At 52.5% G+C, this 14,701-nt stretch overlaps 1 protein-coding gene across 1 annotated transcript in view; it reads right to left on the bottom strand.

The window, feature by feature from the left end:
* Nucleotides 1–14,701, bottom strand: part of Kiaa1755 (KIAA1755 ortholog) — a 58,286-nt gene that overhangs the window by 12,717 nt on the left and 30,868 nt on the right. The window contains exons 2-8 of the mRNA XM_051187634.1: nt 12,248–12,445; nt 8,629–9,934; nt 8,002–8,184; nt 5,644–5,767; nt 3,055–3,148; nt 1,571–1,654; nt 1,143–1,259 (exon numbers count right to left, since the gene is read on the bottom strand). Of these exons, the coding sequence (XP_051043591.1) occupies nt 1,143–1,259; nt 1,571–1,654; nt 3,055–3,148; nt 5,644–5,767; nt 8,002–8,184; nt 8,629–9,934; nt 12,248–12,445 (2,106 nt within the window). The remainder of the gene's footprint in view (nt 1–1,142; nt 1,260–1,570; nt 1,655–3,054; nt 3,149–5,643; nt 5,768–8,001; nt 8,185–8,628; nt 9,935–12,247; nt 12,446–14,701) is intronic.

Raw genomic sequence — 14,701 nt, 5'->3', positions numbered from 1 at the left:
GGGTCTATTTGTTTGTTTTGGTTTCTTGCAACAGGGTGGCATGTAGCCAAGGATGGCCCTGAGCTTAAACTCCTGATCCTCATGTCTCAGGTGCTGGGATTGCAAGCCTAAGTACTTGTAGCCCAATGTTGACTGACTCAGTTACACTGCACTCAACACCGGACACCAGCAGGATGGGGGCACAGGCCTGTTACCCCAGTACTTGGGATGCCAGAGGCAGAAGGCTCTTGAGTTTAAGGCCAATTGGACTCCAAAGGAAGTCAAGAATATATAGCTGTATGGCCTGAGCTATGCACCTAACCCTGTCTCAGAGAAACAAGTGCCAAGCCTGTAAGCGTGGGTACAGCATTTGCCCAGCTCATGCAGGGCCCTATGTGCCATGTGTCAGAGTCACTAAAACAGTCACACAAGGTCTCCTACCCGGACAGCAGATAATCACCACTAGCACACTGTCAGTAGAGGCAGAGTTTCTTCATGGAGGGGTGACCTTGACCCCCATCCTGGCTGGAAGCAGCCATACTTTGTGGGGAGAGGCTGTGGGCTGCCGGTCATACCACAGTGCAAAAGGGAACCTTCAGGCCCTGGCTGGGAGATCCAGACTGGGCAGCTGGGTGGAGAGGCCCTAGGTGGGTGTTCAATGCCTTCAAAATAGACTATTCCATGTGCTGCCCCATCCCACCCCACCCCTCATGGCCTCCTGAGATAAACCAGGCCCAGAATACCGGCTTGTGGGGCTGTGGGAGGGTGGGGTGGAGCAGGGGCAGTTTCCTTCCCTGCCCTATAGGAGGCGATGCATGCTAACTTACCATGCGTGACATGGCAGTCTTTGCTAACATGAATACCGCCTTCATAAAAGTCCCACAACAAAGCAGCTTCATTGCCCTCTCCGTCCCCCATTTTGCTGATGAGGAAAGCAAGGCTAGGAGACTTACCCAAAGTCAGAGCAGAGCTGGACTGGAACCCAGAAAGCTGGCCCCAGAGCCTGAGGCCTCACTGGGGCTACTCTGTACCTTCACTGTAAATGTTTGTTGAGTGACTGTCTGTTTTTGAACCCTGTTTTTGACAGAGTTGAGGGACCCACGGGGCAGTGAAGGGAAGAGGAGAAGTAAGGGTTGGAGACTGAAGGTTATGAGGGTAGACACCTGGAAGAACTGCACCCACTCGCTGTGGTGGTAGGGGAAGGGGCCCTCCAGAGCCTCGGGTAGCTGGCTAGGGTCCACGTGGTTTCTGAGGGCCTTCAGCGAGGTCAGCACCTCCACCTGCAGATAAAAGGAGAGTCAGGAGGTGTAGAGGGCTCTCCCCAGAGATGATGTAGAAGGTCCTGCTTAGGTCCCTGTCCAAGCACCACATCTCCCACTGGGAAGGTCCGGGGTTCTGAGCAGCGAGTCTTCTCTGGAAGCTCTGGTAAATCATTTGAACCCGACCCTGGTTACAGAACAGCACATAGAGGGCCCACATACTGCTGCTTCCAAGTCTGTGTTCAAGGCAGACATCATCAATCACCTGCAGAACTCATTCTTCTGGAGCCTGGCTCTTTTTCAATACTGCTGCTGCCCAGGCCTCTACTCACCTGGACAGGTAGTGCAGGTGGCTGGAGAATGGATGCCTTCTCTCCCAGGAGGAGCACTTTACTGATGGAGGCCTGAGCCAGAGCCTGTAAGGAGAGAGCCTCCTCAGGGCTGCTCTGTCCCCCCCCCCCTCTCCCTGAGAGACGCGCACAGGCACACTGTGGTCCCTGGGTGGGGGCTTTGTGTGGCATATTAGGATGAACCACTAACATCAAGAGAAAGCAAACTCAGGCTGCATTGCAAACCTTCCTTGAGCCCTCAGTTTCCCCGTCTACAAGACAAGAGGTCAGATGGCTAGGTAAGCGTACATCAAATCTTTACCTGCTCAGTTGTACAAACTGGCTAATCAAGACTCTTCTCTGTCAGGGGGTTTATGTGGCCCAAGGCTAGAGCCCTGTATCCCCAGAACATGTGGCTTAGTCAATGTAAGCCAGTAAGCACTAATGATATTCTAAGAAACTTTGTCTGGGACCGCTCTCACAGTGTCCCATGCTCAATCAAATGGCTGTGACTTCCAAGCTGCTGGGAGCCATACTGCCACCAAGTGGAAGTGAGGCCATGAGCAAAGGGCAGCCTTGTAGGACTTGGACAGAAATAGAGACAATGGCACTCTCTGAGCCCTTGGATGGGGCTGTATGCACTGCAGGATTCAACTCCTGGCTTTAAACAAGGAACTGCCCCTTTAAGACAGTGCTCACTCTTTTAAAAAGCCAGATCCCGCAGCCTGAAGAGACCAGGCCCTCTCTGGGTCAGACAGTTAAGGATCTGTCTGTGACTTGACTTTCCTTTGTGGTTGGTGCCTGGCTCTTCCTTGTTCTCTGTCATGTACAGCCTATTGAGCTAAGTCTCATGATGACAAACTTCTCACTAGCCCCACCAAACTTACAAAGGTCTGGTGTTTCTCCTGTTCCTGGGATCGCTAGCAAGATTCGCTCTGGAGACTTCTCTGATTAGTGTCCTCTGCCAATCCTATCCCTGCCAGGGTGGTCAGCTCGCTCTCTCTCTCTCTCTCTCTCTCTCTCTCTCTCTCTCTCTCTCTCTCTCTCTCTCTCTCCCCTCCCTCTCTCATCCTCATTCTTCATGAAGCTTGTCTCTGGGTTTTAAAGGGAAGCTGCCTTCTCTTTAAGGTCCCTGCTATGTCTGTCTCTCCCATCATGCACCAGTTCTCTCTAAAGTTTCCTCTCTCACCTCAAGGCCCCATGATGCCCTGCACCCCTTTAGCCTAACACAATGCATTTTCTGAAGGGAGTCATTCTCCAACATCCCTTCCAGCACTCACCGCTGCTACTTTTAACCCTCTTTGTTATACTGAGCCAGCCAATACCCTTTGTCTAGAAGCCTGGTTGCAGGGTTTCCTTAGCTGCCACTGAAAGTCTCTGCCCAGGTTTTTAGATGCCAACCTTAAGCCCACCAGGTTCTGAGCGTGCCACAGTCCCCTCGGGACTCCCAAGGCCAGCTACACTAAGGCTCCCTACCTGGTACTCACCCGTGTGCTCTGCAGGGCGCTGACCAGAGCAGGACTCGGGGGCCCTTTCCTGGCATCAATCACCACCAGTAGCCCTTTGGCTTTATCATCCAGCCTGTGGGTAGAAGACAAAAGTCAGGTCCTGCAAGGCAGCCTGGGGCTCAGGAGGACCTGGTGGAAGAGTAAGGGAAACAGGTGGGCAGATGTCTTCACATTGAAGATCAATGCCTCCTCCAGGAAGCACCCAGGATTTCTCCTACAGAATCCACAGCCTCCCCTTCACCTCACAGGTCCCAGGTGATTCATCACCATGGTTACTATGTGACTGTAGTCACCACCCTTTTGTGGCCAGGGACGTGGCTCAGAGGTTGTATGTGAGCCGCACTGGGTTCTTTCTCAGAGTTCCAAGCAAAAAATAAATGAAATGGAAAACCCTCCTTCCTGTTCTTTGTGTAGACAGGACCCCCAAATTTGTTCAGGATTCACCAGCCCCCACCTATGGTTTTCTGAGCTGTAGAGCCCACACTAGTGACCCAACCTCCACTGCCAATGGCTGGGCTAGGTGACCTATCTTTTCCCAATGAGATGAGGAAAGTTAACTGAATGGCTTCAGTTAACTTTCAGAAAAAAAAATCTATTTTCTCCTTTAAGGAACTGTTCGAAAGAGGGAGGGAGTTGTTGGGAAGAGGGGGACGGGACGGGGGAGGGGGATACAAGCAGGGCAAAAGACCTAAGTAACCAACCAAGTGAGACAGAGCCATAGGAAAGCCCCTACTTTGTATAACTCACTATACTCACTATATATATATATCACTACTATAACTCACACAGTGTTGCAGGGAAAAATTCTGGCCTCAAGGCAGACGACCAGAAGCTATTCTGAACTTGACTTTACGGCGCTTGCACCCAGAACAGCCCCTGCTCTTATCACCCAAGCGGGGAAGGTGGATAGAGCTGCTTCCCAGATCCCAGGCTGACCTAATTACAGGCTTATGTCAAATGGGAGTCCCCTCCCCAACCAGCCCTGGCCCCAACCCAGGGCCCTCAGACTTCGAGCAGCAGATGGTTGGGAGGCTGGTGGGCGGGGCCCAGAGGGCTTGGTGGGCTGTAGTGCCCTTAGCCAGTCTGCTGCTCACTGGGGTCTGGAAGGCACCCCTAGCTGTCTTCACACCTTACACCACCGGTTCACAGCCCACAAAGCCCTTCGTTGTTTCGTGTCCCAGTCACGTGATGAAGCCATGTGAGAACTGATGGGCTCATTAGTGTAACGCGCCCACTGCCTATCCAGAGCTGGAGGGGCACAAAAGCTTGCCTTGGCCATCCCGGGTGGGGAAACTGACACAGAACAGCCAGGCAGTAGACTGTGTGAGGAGTTGACATCGCATATTCCCCTCATCCCTGGGCTCCCTGCTCATTCGAGGGGGCAGGGTGAGCCACAGAAGGGGGATGTCACTGCCACGAGGTCACAGAGCAAAGTGGATGGGGAGATGTCCCAGGGTTCTGTCTACCACAGGGCCATTTCTCAGAGATGGTGGCCAGTTTCCACCTGCAGAAAACCTGCTGTCTGGTGACCTGCAGCGGACTTGTGATCTGTGGGGCACAGGGGGCTCTGGGAAAGAGGGGGCAAAGAAGGCTTCAAGGACCTTCACGGCTTCTTTATCTCTCCCTAGATGCTGACCCTCCAGTTGGCTGGGGTTCTACAGCTACAGGGTAGGGAAATGCCATCTGCATGTCCTGGTAGGAGCCTGTGTCTCAGAAGCCAGACCATGAAGTCTGAACTGTGGGCTAAGGGGCTAGGAGCAGGCGAGGCCAGGGACTGAGAATCAGCCTGGGCTATTCTTGTGTGTGCAGGTGCTTGCATAGAGGAGTGCCGAGGCCAGAGGTCAACCTCAGCTTTCATCCTCAGGGGCCATCTACCTTTTCCCTTGAAACAGAGCCTCCCATTGGCTAGGAGTTAGGCTATGCTGGATGGCCTGTCTCTGTACCTCCAAACGCACCCCACCATGCATGGCCTTTTGTACGTGGCTTCTGGAGTTAGAGCGCAGGTGACCTTGCTTACAAGGCAAATGCTTTGCTAACTATGCTGTGGTCCCAAACCCTGTTCTTTAAGTCTCTCGTTTGTCCACTCACTTGTTCTTTTGCCCTGTCATTCATTTACTCGGCAACATTTATATCTAAGATGCCACCTCCCCAAGAGAAGCCTTCCCTGGCTTCCAGGCCAAACGCAACCCTCTCACCTTTTCTGCACTACAACAGTGCTTCTTAAAGATTAGTCTCCCACCCAGCCACATGGGAGTGGCCAGAAACCTTACCAGAAATACAGCTTCTCAGGCCCACTGAGCGTGAAGTGCTGGGGGTGAGCTGAGCGAACTCCTTCAACGGCTCATCTAGCCATTCTATGACACAGGTGCGCTACCAGGTCCCAGCAGTGGGTTCCTGCTGCGTGTCTGTGGGATGTTCCATGCACACCTTCCCTCTCTCCCACCAGCCTGGGAGGGCCCTGGCTAAAGGCACAGAGCCTATCTGTCACCCAGCTCCTAGCCCGTGGACACGTGGTAGATGGAAGGACCTGGGGCCTCTTCACTACACAGTATGATAATGTTGCCTTACCTAGGAACACTGCATAAGTAGGACAGCAACTCCGTGACCTCCAAAGTGGAACACCATGGTGCATCCCAGGCCTCCTGCATGGTCGACATCAGAAGCAGAGGCCGCCCTGCCCGGTCCCTACCACCTGAAGGAGAGAAGACACATGAACAATGACAATCGTGGGGGGCCCTCCATGGGAGCCTCCTCTGTGACTCTCAGGCCTTTGCCTACACTGATCTTTCTGCCTGGAATGTTCCTTTGTCTCTTCCTTCTGTGACCCCCAAACTCCTATTCATCCTCCAAAGGCCCAGCTTCAAAACCAGGTCTCCCTGAATTCTCCTTCAGCAAAGACTCAGCTCACTATCTTCAGGGCTGTCTCTGTATGGTGCATGCACCATACTATAGTGTGTGCACACCAAGAAGCACAGCTGGTGCAGCGAGCTCTGTGAGCTCTGGGGTCACACAGACTAGTTCACATCCTGACCTGCTGTGGGCCCCTGGGGAAGTCTGTTCTTCCCTGAGTTTCATTTTCATCTACCTGATGAGACAGACAGACAGATGGCAAATTCATTCCTGGGTAGGTGAGGTTTCTTTGGGGACTATGGAGTCAGTTCCGGAGAGTGTCCAGCACTCAGCCAGGACCGGGGTGTCTCACTGTCGCCTCTGGATTCATGGCCCAGGAGGTCAGCCTAGCTGGCAGGACCTTCCTTCATCCAGCTCTGTTTGTCTGGTGTGCCCCACCCTCTTATTCCCAGCTATTGAGATCTTCTCTGTCTGATGCTCTGGCCAAGGCATCACTTTCATATTCCCCATCCTGGGGTCCTATAGGAAGCTGCCTCCTGAAATTGGCCCAGGACAGCATCAGAGCACGGATGGATGCCTTGAGGAGATGGCCAGCACATGGAGTTAGAGGAATGCAGACCAAACTGTAAGCTGGGAGCTTGCAGAGTGAGATGGGTCCAATGGTCCAGCTTGCCTCCTCTCCCTGGATCCCAAGTGGTACAGATGGAGTCTGTCCCTGGGCCCAAGTTCAAGTATCAGAAGGATCAGATGCTGGGTGCCCTGGAACGTGGCAACCATGTAACCAGAGCCTGGCTCTGCCTGCCCACCAAATGCTGCCTGAGTCAGGGCCAGGGCAACAGGCAGCGCCCACACAGCAGGCATTCTTCTCCAACTAATTTGCTTTTCATTGGAGCAAGGAGCTCTCTGTGTCCCAAACTCTGCCCTTGCCCAAGGGCCAGATCAGAAACACCATCTCTAGCCCCCCCAAAAAACCTTTCTGCTATGGGCAAGCTGGGTACCAATGTCACACGGAAACAGGAGCGGCAGGTGGGACTGAAAATTTCAATAAAGCATCCACAGATGACTGGGACTCCAGCAGATGGCTCCTCGGGGATCTGCAGGGAAGATGTGGCAGTCTGGGAGTAGCGGGATGGCAGGACAGGCAGTCCCCCAAGGCACCACAGTCCTTCCTGCTCCTGACCTTTGCATTGCTGTCCCGTTTCTGAAAGGCTGTTTGCAACATTTCTGTGGCTAACCCCTAAGCTTTCCTGGTCTGTCCTACTGGAAGCCTGGGCCAGGAGCACTATCTGTTTCCCCATTTCCTAGACATTTTCTTTGTTGGATTGATGTTTCTCTAATGCTAGAATAAAATTGTGTGGGTGCAGGGGCTACATAGACTCATTTCCCAACAAATCCACAGTGCTATGTCTAGGGCAGAGGAAACAGTGATCGGATTGTTACTAATCGAGAATAAAACACCCATAGCATGGAAGCTGTCGATACCTGATCCAAAGCGTCTTGGTGGGCGTGGCACTTGCTTGTTCACCAGAGGCAGGAAGAACTATTAACAGAGGCCCACAGATGCTTCCTTCCCTGAAGAATTGCCCTTAGCTGTACTAGCTTATTGGCTCGCCCCAAGTCATTCCAGGATCATCCTGCAGTCAATGACTGACACACCCAGGATCAACCTGCAGCTAATGTCTAACAGGCCCAGATGGTAAATACTGACCCCACACCCTGGCCAGCCAGCTGGTATAACCTCAGAGTCTGGCACCACTGTGCTTGTCCCCTCCTTAGCCTGCCTTGCTTTGCATCGACCTATTCTCACGGGTTTTCCCAAGAATCTTTGTCTCAAGCTCAGCTCCTAGGAAGACTGACACACACACCTTAGCTTCCTCATTGAAGTTTGGATAAATGGATGGATAGATGGGTGGATGGTGGACAAGTGGACAGATGGGTGGATGGATACCTAGAAATGGATTTCCTCTAATCCAAGCCTTTTATTGGAAACTTTGCAGCCTCCTGAACCTTTCCCCTCTTCGCCCACCAGCATCTGAGTATGCTCTGCCCCCTGTACTCCCTCTTGGACCCCAGAACCTGGCAGGCAGGCTATCCTGGAGTGGAGAAGCTTGACTCCCAGAGTTCCAATCCTTGGCTCAGGCCTGGAACACTCCTCCAGGCTAAGTCCCCGTCCTGAGGGACCTGAAGAATCTTTCCGGAAGCCAGGCGGCTCCCCAGACAATGGGGCTGAGCCAGATGTTCTGGGGAGAGCTGTTCCATCTGGGGAAGAAGAACAACAAAGCAAGGGCTGTCACACGGGAGGCAGACTTTCCCAGGGACAGTGTTTTGTCTTCCACCCAAACAATAATACAGCTTGTAGCACAACCTGCTCTTTGCCAGGTGATGCTAAGTCCCTTCCTTCTGGTATGTCTGAACATCACAGCAACTCTGTAATGTAAAAGACACCCCCACCCACCTACCCCCCAGCAGAGAAAGAGGTCTGAACTCAGAGACGTGAAGTGCCTATCCAAGGTCACACAGCATGAGACAAAGCTGGAATGTGAACCCAAACAGACCTAATGAAATAGCCTTGCTCAGTTCTACACTGGTGAGACCTCCTCAGTGCCCTGAGCCTGTGACAACCATATGGTCCCTGTCTCTCACAGCCAGAGCCTCCTCCACCTGGTAAGTCTGGTTCTTGTCCTGCAGAGTGTAGGCTCTTACCTTTCCCAGAGGCCTTGGTTCCACAGGGCTGCAGGGAGTTGAGGGGGCTCAGGGCCTTCTCCGGGGGCAACAGGGGTGCCTTCTGACCTTTCAAGAACTGGAGGCCAGGAGCCAGGGACCCACAGATGGAGGTGTTCCTATTGAGAAAGGCCTGGGGCTTGGAAGCTCTGCTGTGTTCTGGGGTGGTCTCCTCTGTCTTTGTCTCGGAAGCTAGGGCTACAGGGGCAGCTGAGGACAGAAGGGGAGAGAATGTTTGTCTTGGCTCAGGCCTGAGCTGGACCATGGCTGTTGGCGTTCCCAAAGGCCTGTGCATCTTAGAGACTGCTGGATCTTCTTCAGTATCTTTCACCAGGCCAGAAGTGCAATCCAGTGGCGTCTGCAGACCACTGTGGGACTGCTGAAGCTGTCTCTCGGCAGTGTGGGCAGATGCTTTGTGTCTGGCCCTTCTTCTTGAGCCCCCGCTGCAGGCCTTCTCTCCTGAGCCTGCAGGCTTCACACTTGCCAGTCTTCCCATGGGAACTCCGTCATCAGGCCCCGGGGAAGGTAGAACCCTCCCAAGCAGGGGTGCCCTCTTAGTTCTGGATCTCTCCTCCTGTGATCTGTGAGTGTCCATACTGAGTGCTGCAACCTCCCTGTCTGGAGACACCCTTCTACACTGTTGGGGGAAGCCCAGGAGAGCCACATAGTCCCCCTCCAGGCCCTGGTTGGCCTCACTGTCCATCCTGAAGGCCGTGTGCCCTGGCTTTGCTGGCTCTACCTTGATGAGCCCTGGATACTTGTCCCTAGACAACTTCCCTTTATCCTTAGCCCAGCTGTGTGCCACAGACCCCTCGCTGCCCAAGGAGCTGGCCTGGTATGGCTCCTGGGGGCTGCTCAGATGGAGTGTCTCTAGTGGACAGGAGTCCCCATCTGAGGAAGGCACATTTGCTACTAGAGGTCTGTCATCTATAAACTCTGGGCTGGTAATCCTGGTCCAAGGCACAGGCGTGATCCCGTTTTCTGAAGCCACAAGACAGTTGTATAAGGGGCGTCCCTCAAAGTCACTGTTAATAGCTTCCAGCCATTCTGGGGTGAAAATCAGAGAGTAGGAGGTCTCAGGAATAGACTTGTTGTCCACCTTGCGGAGGTCTGAGGAGAGACACTTGAGTGTCATGTGGACAGACTGCTCCTCCCGGGACTCCACTTGAAGGTAGAAGTCACCCTGACGCAGCAGGAGAGGGTTGAGTGGTGCCAAGTGGACCACGACCTCATCCCGAAGACACAGCGGCCAGCCCTCATGCAGGAAGAGGCAGTGGGTATAGAGGGCCTGCAGAGAGAAGGGGACATCAGAGGGACAGGCTCCAGGCCACCTTGGTTTTGGTCACTTCCTTCCTTTGTCCCACATGGGACCTCAAATAGCCAGGGAATAGGCAAAAGAGATACCCAGAAGCAGGCATGGAAGAGGCCTTTGCTGTCAGGGTATATGGGGCCACTTGCTCCTAACCCTTGGCATTGGCCTTGAAGATGCTTGCTAGCCTCCTGGCCTGAAGAAAAGTCCAGTGCTCCAAGTATATTAGTTAATCAGCAAGTACCGTCCATGGCAACTCTGCTTGGCTCAGGACCCTCTCCTCTCCACCTACCCCAAACTCCTCCTACCCCCCCCCCCTTTAAAGCCAGGAAGGCAAGGATCAGAGGTCTAAATGGGTTGATTATACATATTACTGTTCTGCTCTGAGATTTGATTTCTCTATCTGCAAATTGGAATTAAGTAAACAAAGCACAGCAGTCTTCCTAGGCTGGCATGAGATAGGTTGAGTGTGGATGCTTCAGTAGTTTCAATCTGTTTAACCCACACAAGCTCATAGGGAGTGGCCCCATTAGGAGGCGTGACGTTGTTGAAGGAAGTGTGGTCTTGTTGGAGGAGGCAGGATGCCACACATCTATAATCCAGACCTCGAGGCTGGAGAGCAGGGTTGCCATGGAAGGTACAGTTAAAATGACACAGAAACAGTTTTGAATGGGAAGTCAGACCCTGCTACATCTTGCCAGATGACCCTGCAAAGGCCACCGCCATTTTTACATTCTGCCATCGTAGTCTCTCTCTCCTACCCACAGGAGTCGGGGTGGTGATGCTGCGTCTCAAAGAGGTAATATGGGTCCTCCATGTTCACAGTGATTGAATCTTGACACAGAGAACCTGACCTCAAAGGACCTACTGTGAGTCCCTCTTTGCTCCTGTCTATTCTGAGGTGACATGAATTTATCCATGACAGCCAAATCAAATGTGCCTATAACTAAAAATAAAGGTTGTGAATTCACCTTGGAGAAAGGAGAGGACAGGGCAAATGGTTTTGACTTTTTTCTTTGAAGACAAGGTCTCATGTAGCCCAGGCTGGCTTAGATCTCACCATGTAGCTGAAGATGACCTTGAATGTCTCATCCTCCTGCTTCTTTCGACCTGCTGAGGGCTGGCATCACAGGCAAGCATCGATGTGCCATTTATGTGAATGGATCTAAACCCAGGGCTTTCTGCATATTCAGCAAGCACTCTGCCAAGTGGGCTACATTTCCAGCCCTGCAAATGTGTTTTGAATAGCCAAGTGACAGTTGTGTGGCTTGTCAGGGAGTGAAAAAAAGAGGTGAGGAGGAGTAGGGGGTTAGGGGGTCATGGCAGGTCACGGGCAAAGGCTCTGGGAGATACTGCATTCTACTATTCCCATTCAGGACCAGTTGCTAGGGTGCCCCCTGGGTGCTGTGGATCCTAAGAATGGCTATGTGGCTCTTGATGTTGGGTGGCAGTCAGTTCAGGGTAACTAGCGGTAGCTCAGGGACATGGGCAAATCCCTGAGGGAGGAGGGCAGAGGGAATCAAAACTTTGATCTCCCCACTATTTTTCTAAAGCAGGAGAGAGAGGGAGAGGAAGAGGGAGGGAGAGAGAGACAGAGAGAGACAGAGAGAGAGACAGAGAGAGAGAGAGAGAGAGAGAGAGAGAGAGAGAGAGAGAGAATCACAGTACTCAATTCCTCTGGTCAACAGTGATTGGCCCATCCATGGACACATGACCACAGTCTGGCCAATGAAGACCCTTTCTAAGAGCTGCTGCGATTCTGGCCAACTGGGAGAAGCAGGAAGCAGAATTTGTCTTCTAGTAGGTTGACTGGGTAAACTCATGGCCTGAGTGGGAGCTATGTTGTTTCCCTCTACTGCCTAAAACAGTTGACTTTCCACTTCACCCCAGGAGCTGTCTCCCTGAAATCTCAAGAGATTTTCAAGGATAAAAGTGGAAGTGTCTTTAGGAAAGAAAGCTCTGGAGCATTCTCCATTGCCTCTGTGAAAGCGGCCTCACCAGCCAGAACCTGATGTTGCCAGCACCCCTGCAGGTCCCCCAGGGCCAGCGAAGGTTCTCACACTTCTGTATTTCCTCCATGATGATGAAATGTCTATGTCATTGGCCTCTTTCTCTACTGGCAAGTGGTGGCATTTCCCTTTGGATGAGCAGTGGTTCTTGGGAACCCTCCCCTTGACCACCATATTCCTTGTTGGGGAGACACACCTTGCCCACCTCCCTCTCTTCTCAATTCCAGCCCTCTGGGCTTCTGAGAGAGCTTATTATGACAGTCACACAATGTCCCCAACTTACACAGGCTGCTTCCCGCACTTGCTCACACAGGCGCTTGGCAGGGATGAGGAAATCTAGGAGGAAGTTCAGCCCATCTCCCCGGAAGTCAGACTCCAGTAGCCGGAACACTTGACCCAGGACAGTAGGGGCAGTGGCTTCAAAAGGTGGATATAGCCCTGCCAGGGCATGCTGGATAGCCATGTCAAGGGCTGAAGGGTCCTGCTGGGGACAACAGGGAAGGAGAACAGTTATAGTAGCAGTGAGGATAGGAACAATGACCACTCCTATGACCTTCAGGACCCCTGTGAGTGAGACCTTGCTGACTCCAATGGCCAGAGCTAGGCCCTCACTTCACTCCAGCCTAACCTAGGAACTTCTCAAGTCTATATGTACCTCCCTGCCATGATCCAGTGAGAGCCCCACAACCCAGCTAGATTCTGTTGTGAGAATTCATCCCATCCTGCTAGCTCAGTTGGTAGAGCATGGAACATTAATCTCAGGGTTGTAGGTTTGTGCCCCACATTGGGCGCCAGATGATGAGTGAACTCACAGAGGTAATAAAAACCGACTTATTAAGGGGTGCTATGAAAAGACAAAACTCACGAATACAGAACAAAGCAGAAGCTGCTACTGATCCAGCTGCTGCTGACTCCATGCAGCCTCTCTGCCGATTGGTGTCTGACCACGCCAAGCAAGAGAGCACAGTCCTGCTTCCTCTCAGGCTTATCAGCCTCTCACATAGCACCCCAGATCATTCCCTAAGGTCAGTACCCCAGCAGCCCTCAGCCATGCCACATTCGATGGCCTCTCCCTTTCTAGCTCACCCTCCTGTGATGCCTTCCCTGCCTAGCTCTATCATCAATTTTGTGCAACCACTTTCTCTGCCTTTAGTCTTCTGAACTCCAGCCCTCCTCCACCAGGATCCCAAAAGCAGCCTTACTCTAACACATCAGGTCCCTGCTCAACATCCCTCAAGGGCTCCCCATTGCTTGATGCCAGCCTCCCTCAGCCCCCCTGCCTCTGTCTCTGCCTCTACCATAGCAGGGGGAATCTTACCTCTAACCCTAGTCAGTGCTGTCCCTTCCTCTTGAACACCTGCCTGCCTCTTTCTCTCTCATTCCAGCTGGCAACTCCTTCCTTTAACCTCGAGACTTAGGCAAGCCCCTGCCTACGCTCTGTGCCTTCACACCTGCCTCTATATCCACTGAGATGTCTCCTCCTCTGGTGCCCTATCAGAGAAGTTCCCACACTGACTTCTGGCCCCCAAATGGCAAGTGGGGCCGGAAGAGCAGGTCCCTAAAGATGCCCACATTCAAATCTCCACAGCCAGTGAATACAAGCAAAGAAGGACAGAAGGAAATAAAGCAGGGACTCCGAGGCAGGGGAAAAGGCATGGCTTGCACTCAACCAGATTCCAAGGCCAGGGGTGTGAGGCAGAGGCCCCACTCCGTACCATTTAGCCTACCAGAGAACCCTTAGTGTTGGCAAAATAAGCAAATGAGTGAAAGAATTCATGTCTACAGCTGCACTGTGATGGAGACTGGGTCACATGCTGGCACGCTGTGAGCTGTGGGGTGGGAATAAGAAGGGCACTCTCCAGAGCTGGGGAAAATATCCTTGGTGTGGTAGAACAGGGAAGGGGGTCACTGCTGGCCTTACTAATGCCCCCAATCTCACCCACCAGTCACCTGCTGTGCCCACTGGCATAGTCTGAATCACAAGAATGGGTCCACAGGCTCACATGTTTGAATACTTAGTCTCCAGCTGGTGGAATTGTTTGGAAGGATTAGGAGGTGTGGCCTTGTTGGAGGAGGTGTGTCACTGGAGATGGAATTTGAGGTTTCAATGGCTAAAGCCATTCCCAGTTAGCACGTCTGTCCTGTGCTTGTAGATAAGATGTAAACACTCAGCTCCGGCTCCGGCACTAGGGCCTTGCTCCCTGCCATGGTGGCCACAGACTCTAATCCTCTGGAACTGAAAGTCTCAAATAAACCTTTTCTTTTATATTGCCTTTATCATGGTGACTTTATAACCATAGGAAAGTAGCTAAGACTCCCTCCAACATGGGGACATTGAGAGGAAGATTACAAATGCCATCCAAGGACACAAACACAGGCAGTCTGCTGGGCCTGCATCCTTCACGCCACGTGCCCCACTCCACCCTGCCCATGCTGGGACACCGGCTTACATGGCTTCTGCCTCCTTTTGCAGCCTTGATTAGGGACCTGCTCTCTCTGGGCCTCATCACTAGCTGTGCTGTTGGCTTCATTTTTGGAAATATAATTACTTGTGATACTCAGCATCTATACCATGAAAGCTGTTATTTTGTTTTTCCACATTGTGGCTGTTTGAAAGAAAATGGCCCCCAAAAGGAGTGGCACCATTAGGAGCTGTGGCCCTGTTGAAGGAAGTGTGTCACTGTGGGGGCGGGCTTTGAGATCCTTTTCTCAAGCTTCACTCAAGGTGACAGTCAGT

The sequence above is a fragment of the Phodopus roborovskii genome, unplaced genomic scaffold (assembly GCF_943737965.1).
Source record: "Phodopus roborovskii unplaced genomic scaffold, PHOROB, whole genome shotgun sequence".
Classification (NCBI taxonomy): Eukaryota; Metazoa; Chordata; class Mammalia; order Rodentia; family Cricetidae; genus Phodopus; species Phodopus roborovskii.
The sequence above is the reverse complement of the archived record's forward strand: the minus strand, read 5'-3'. Positions and strand labels throughout refer to the sequence as shown.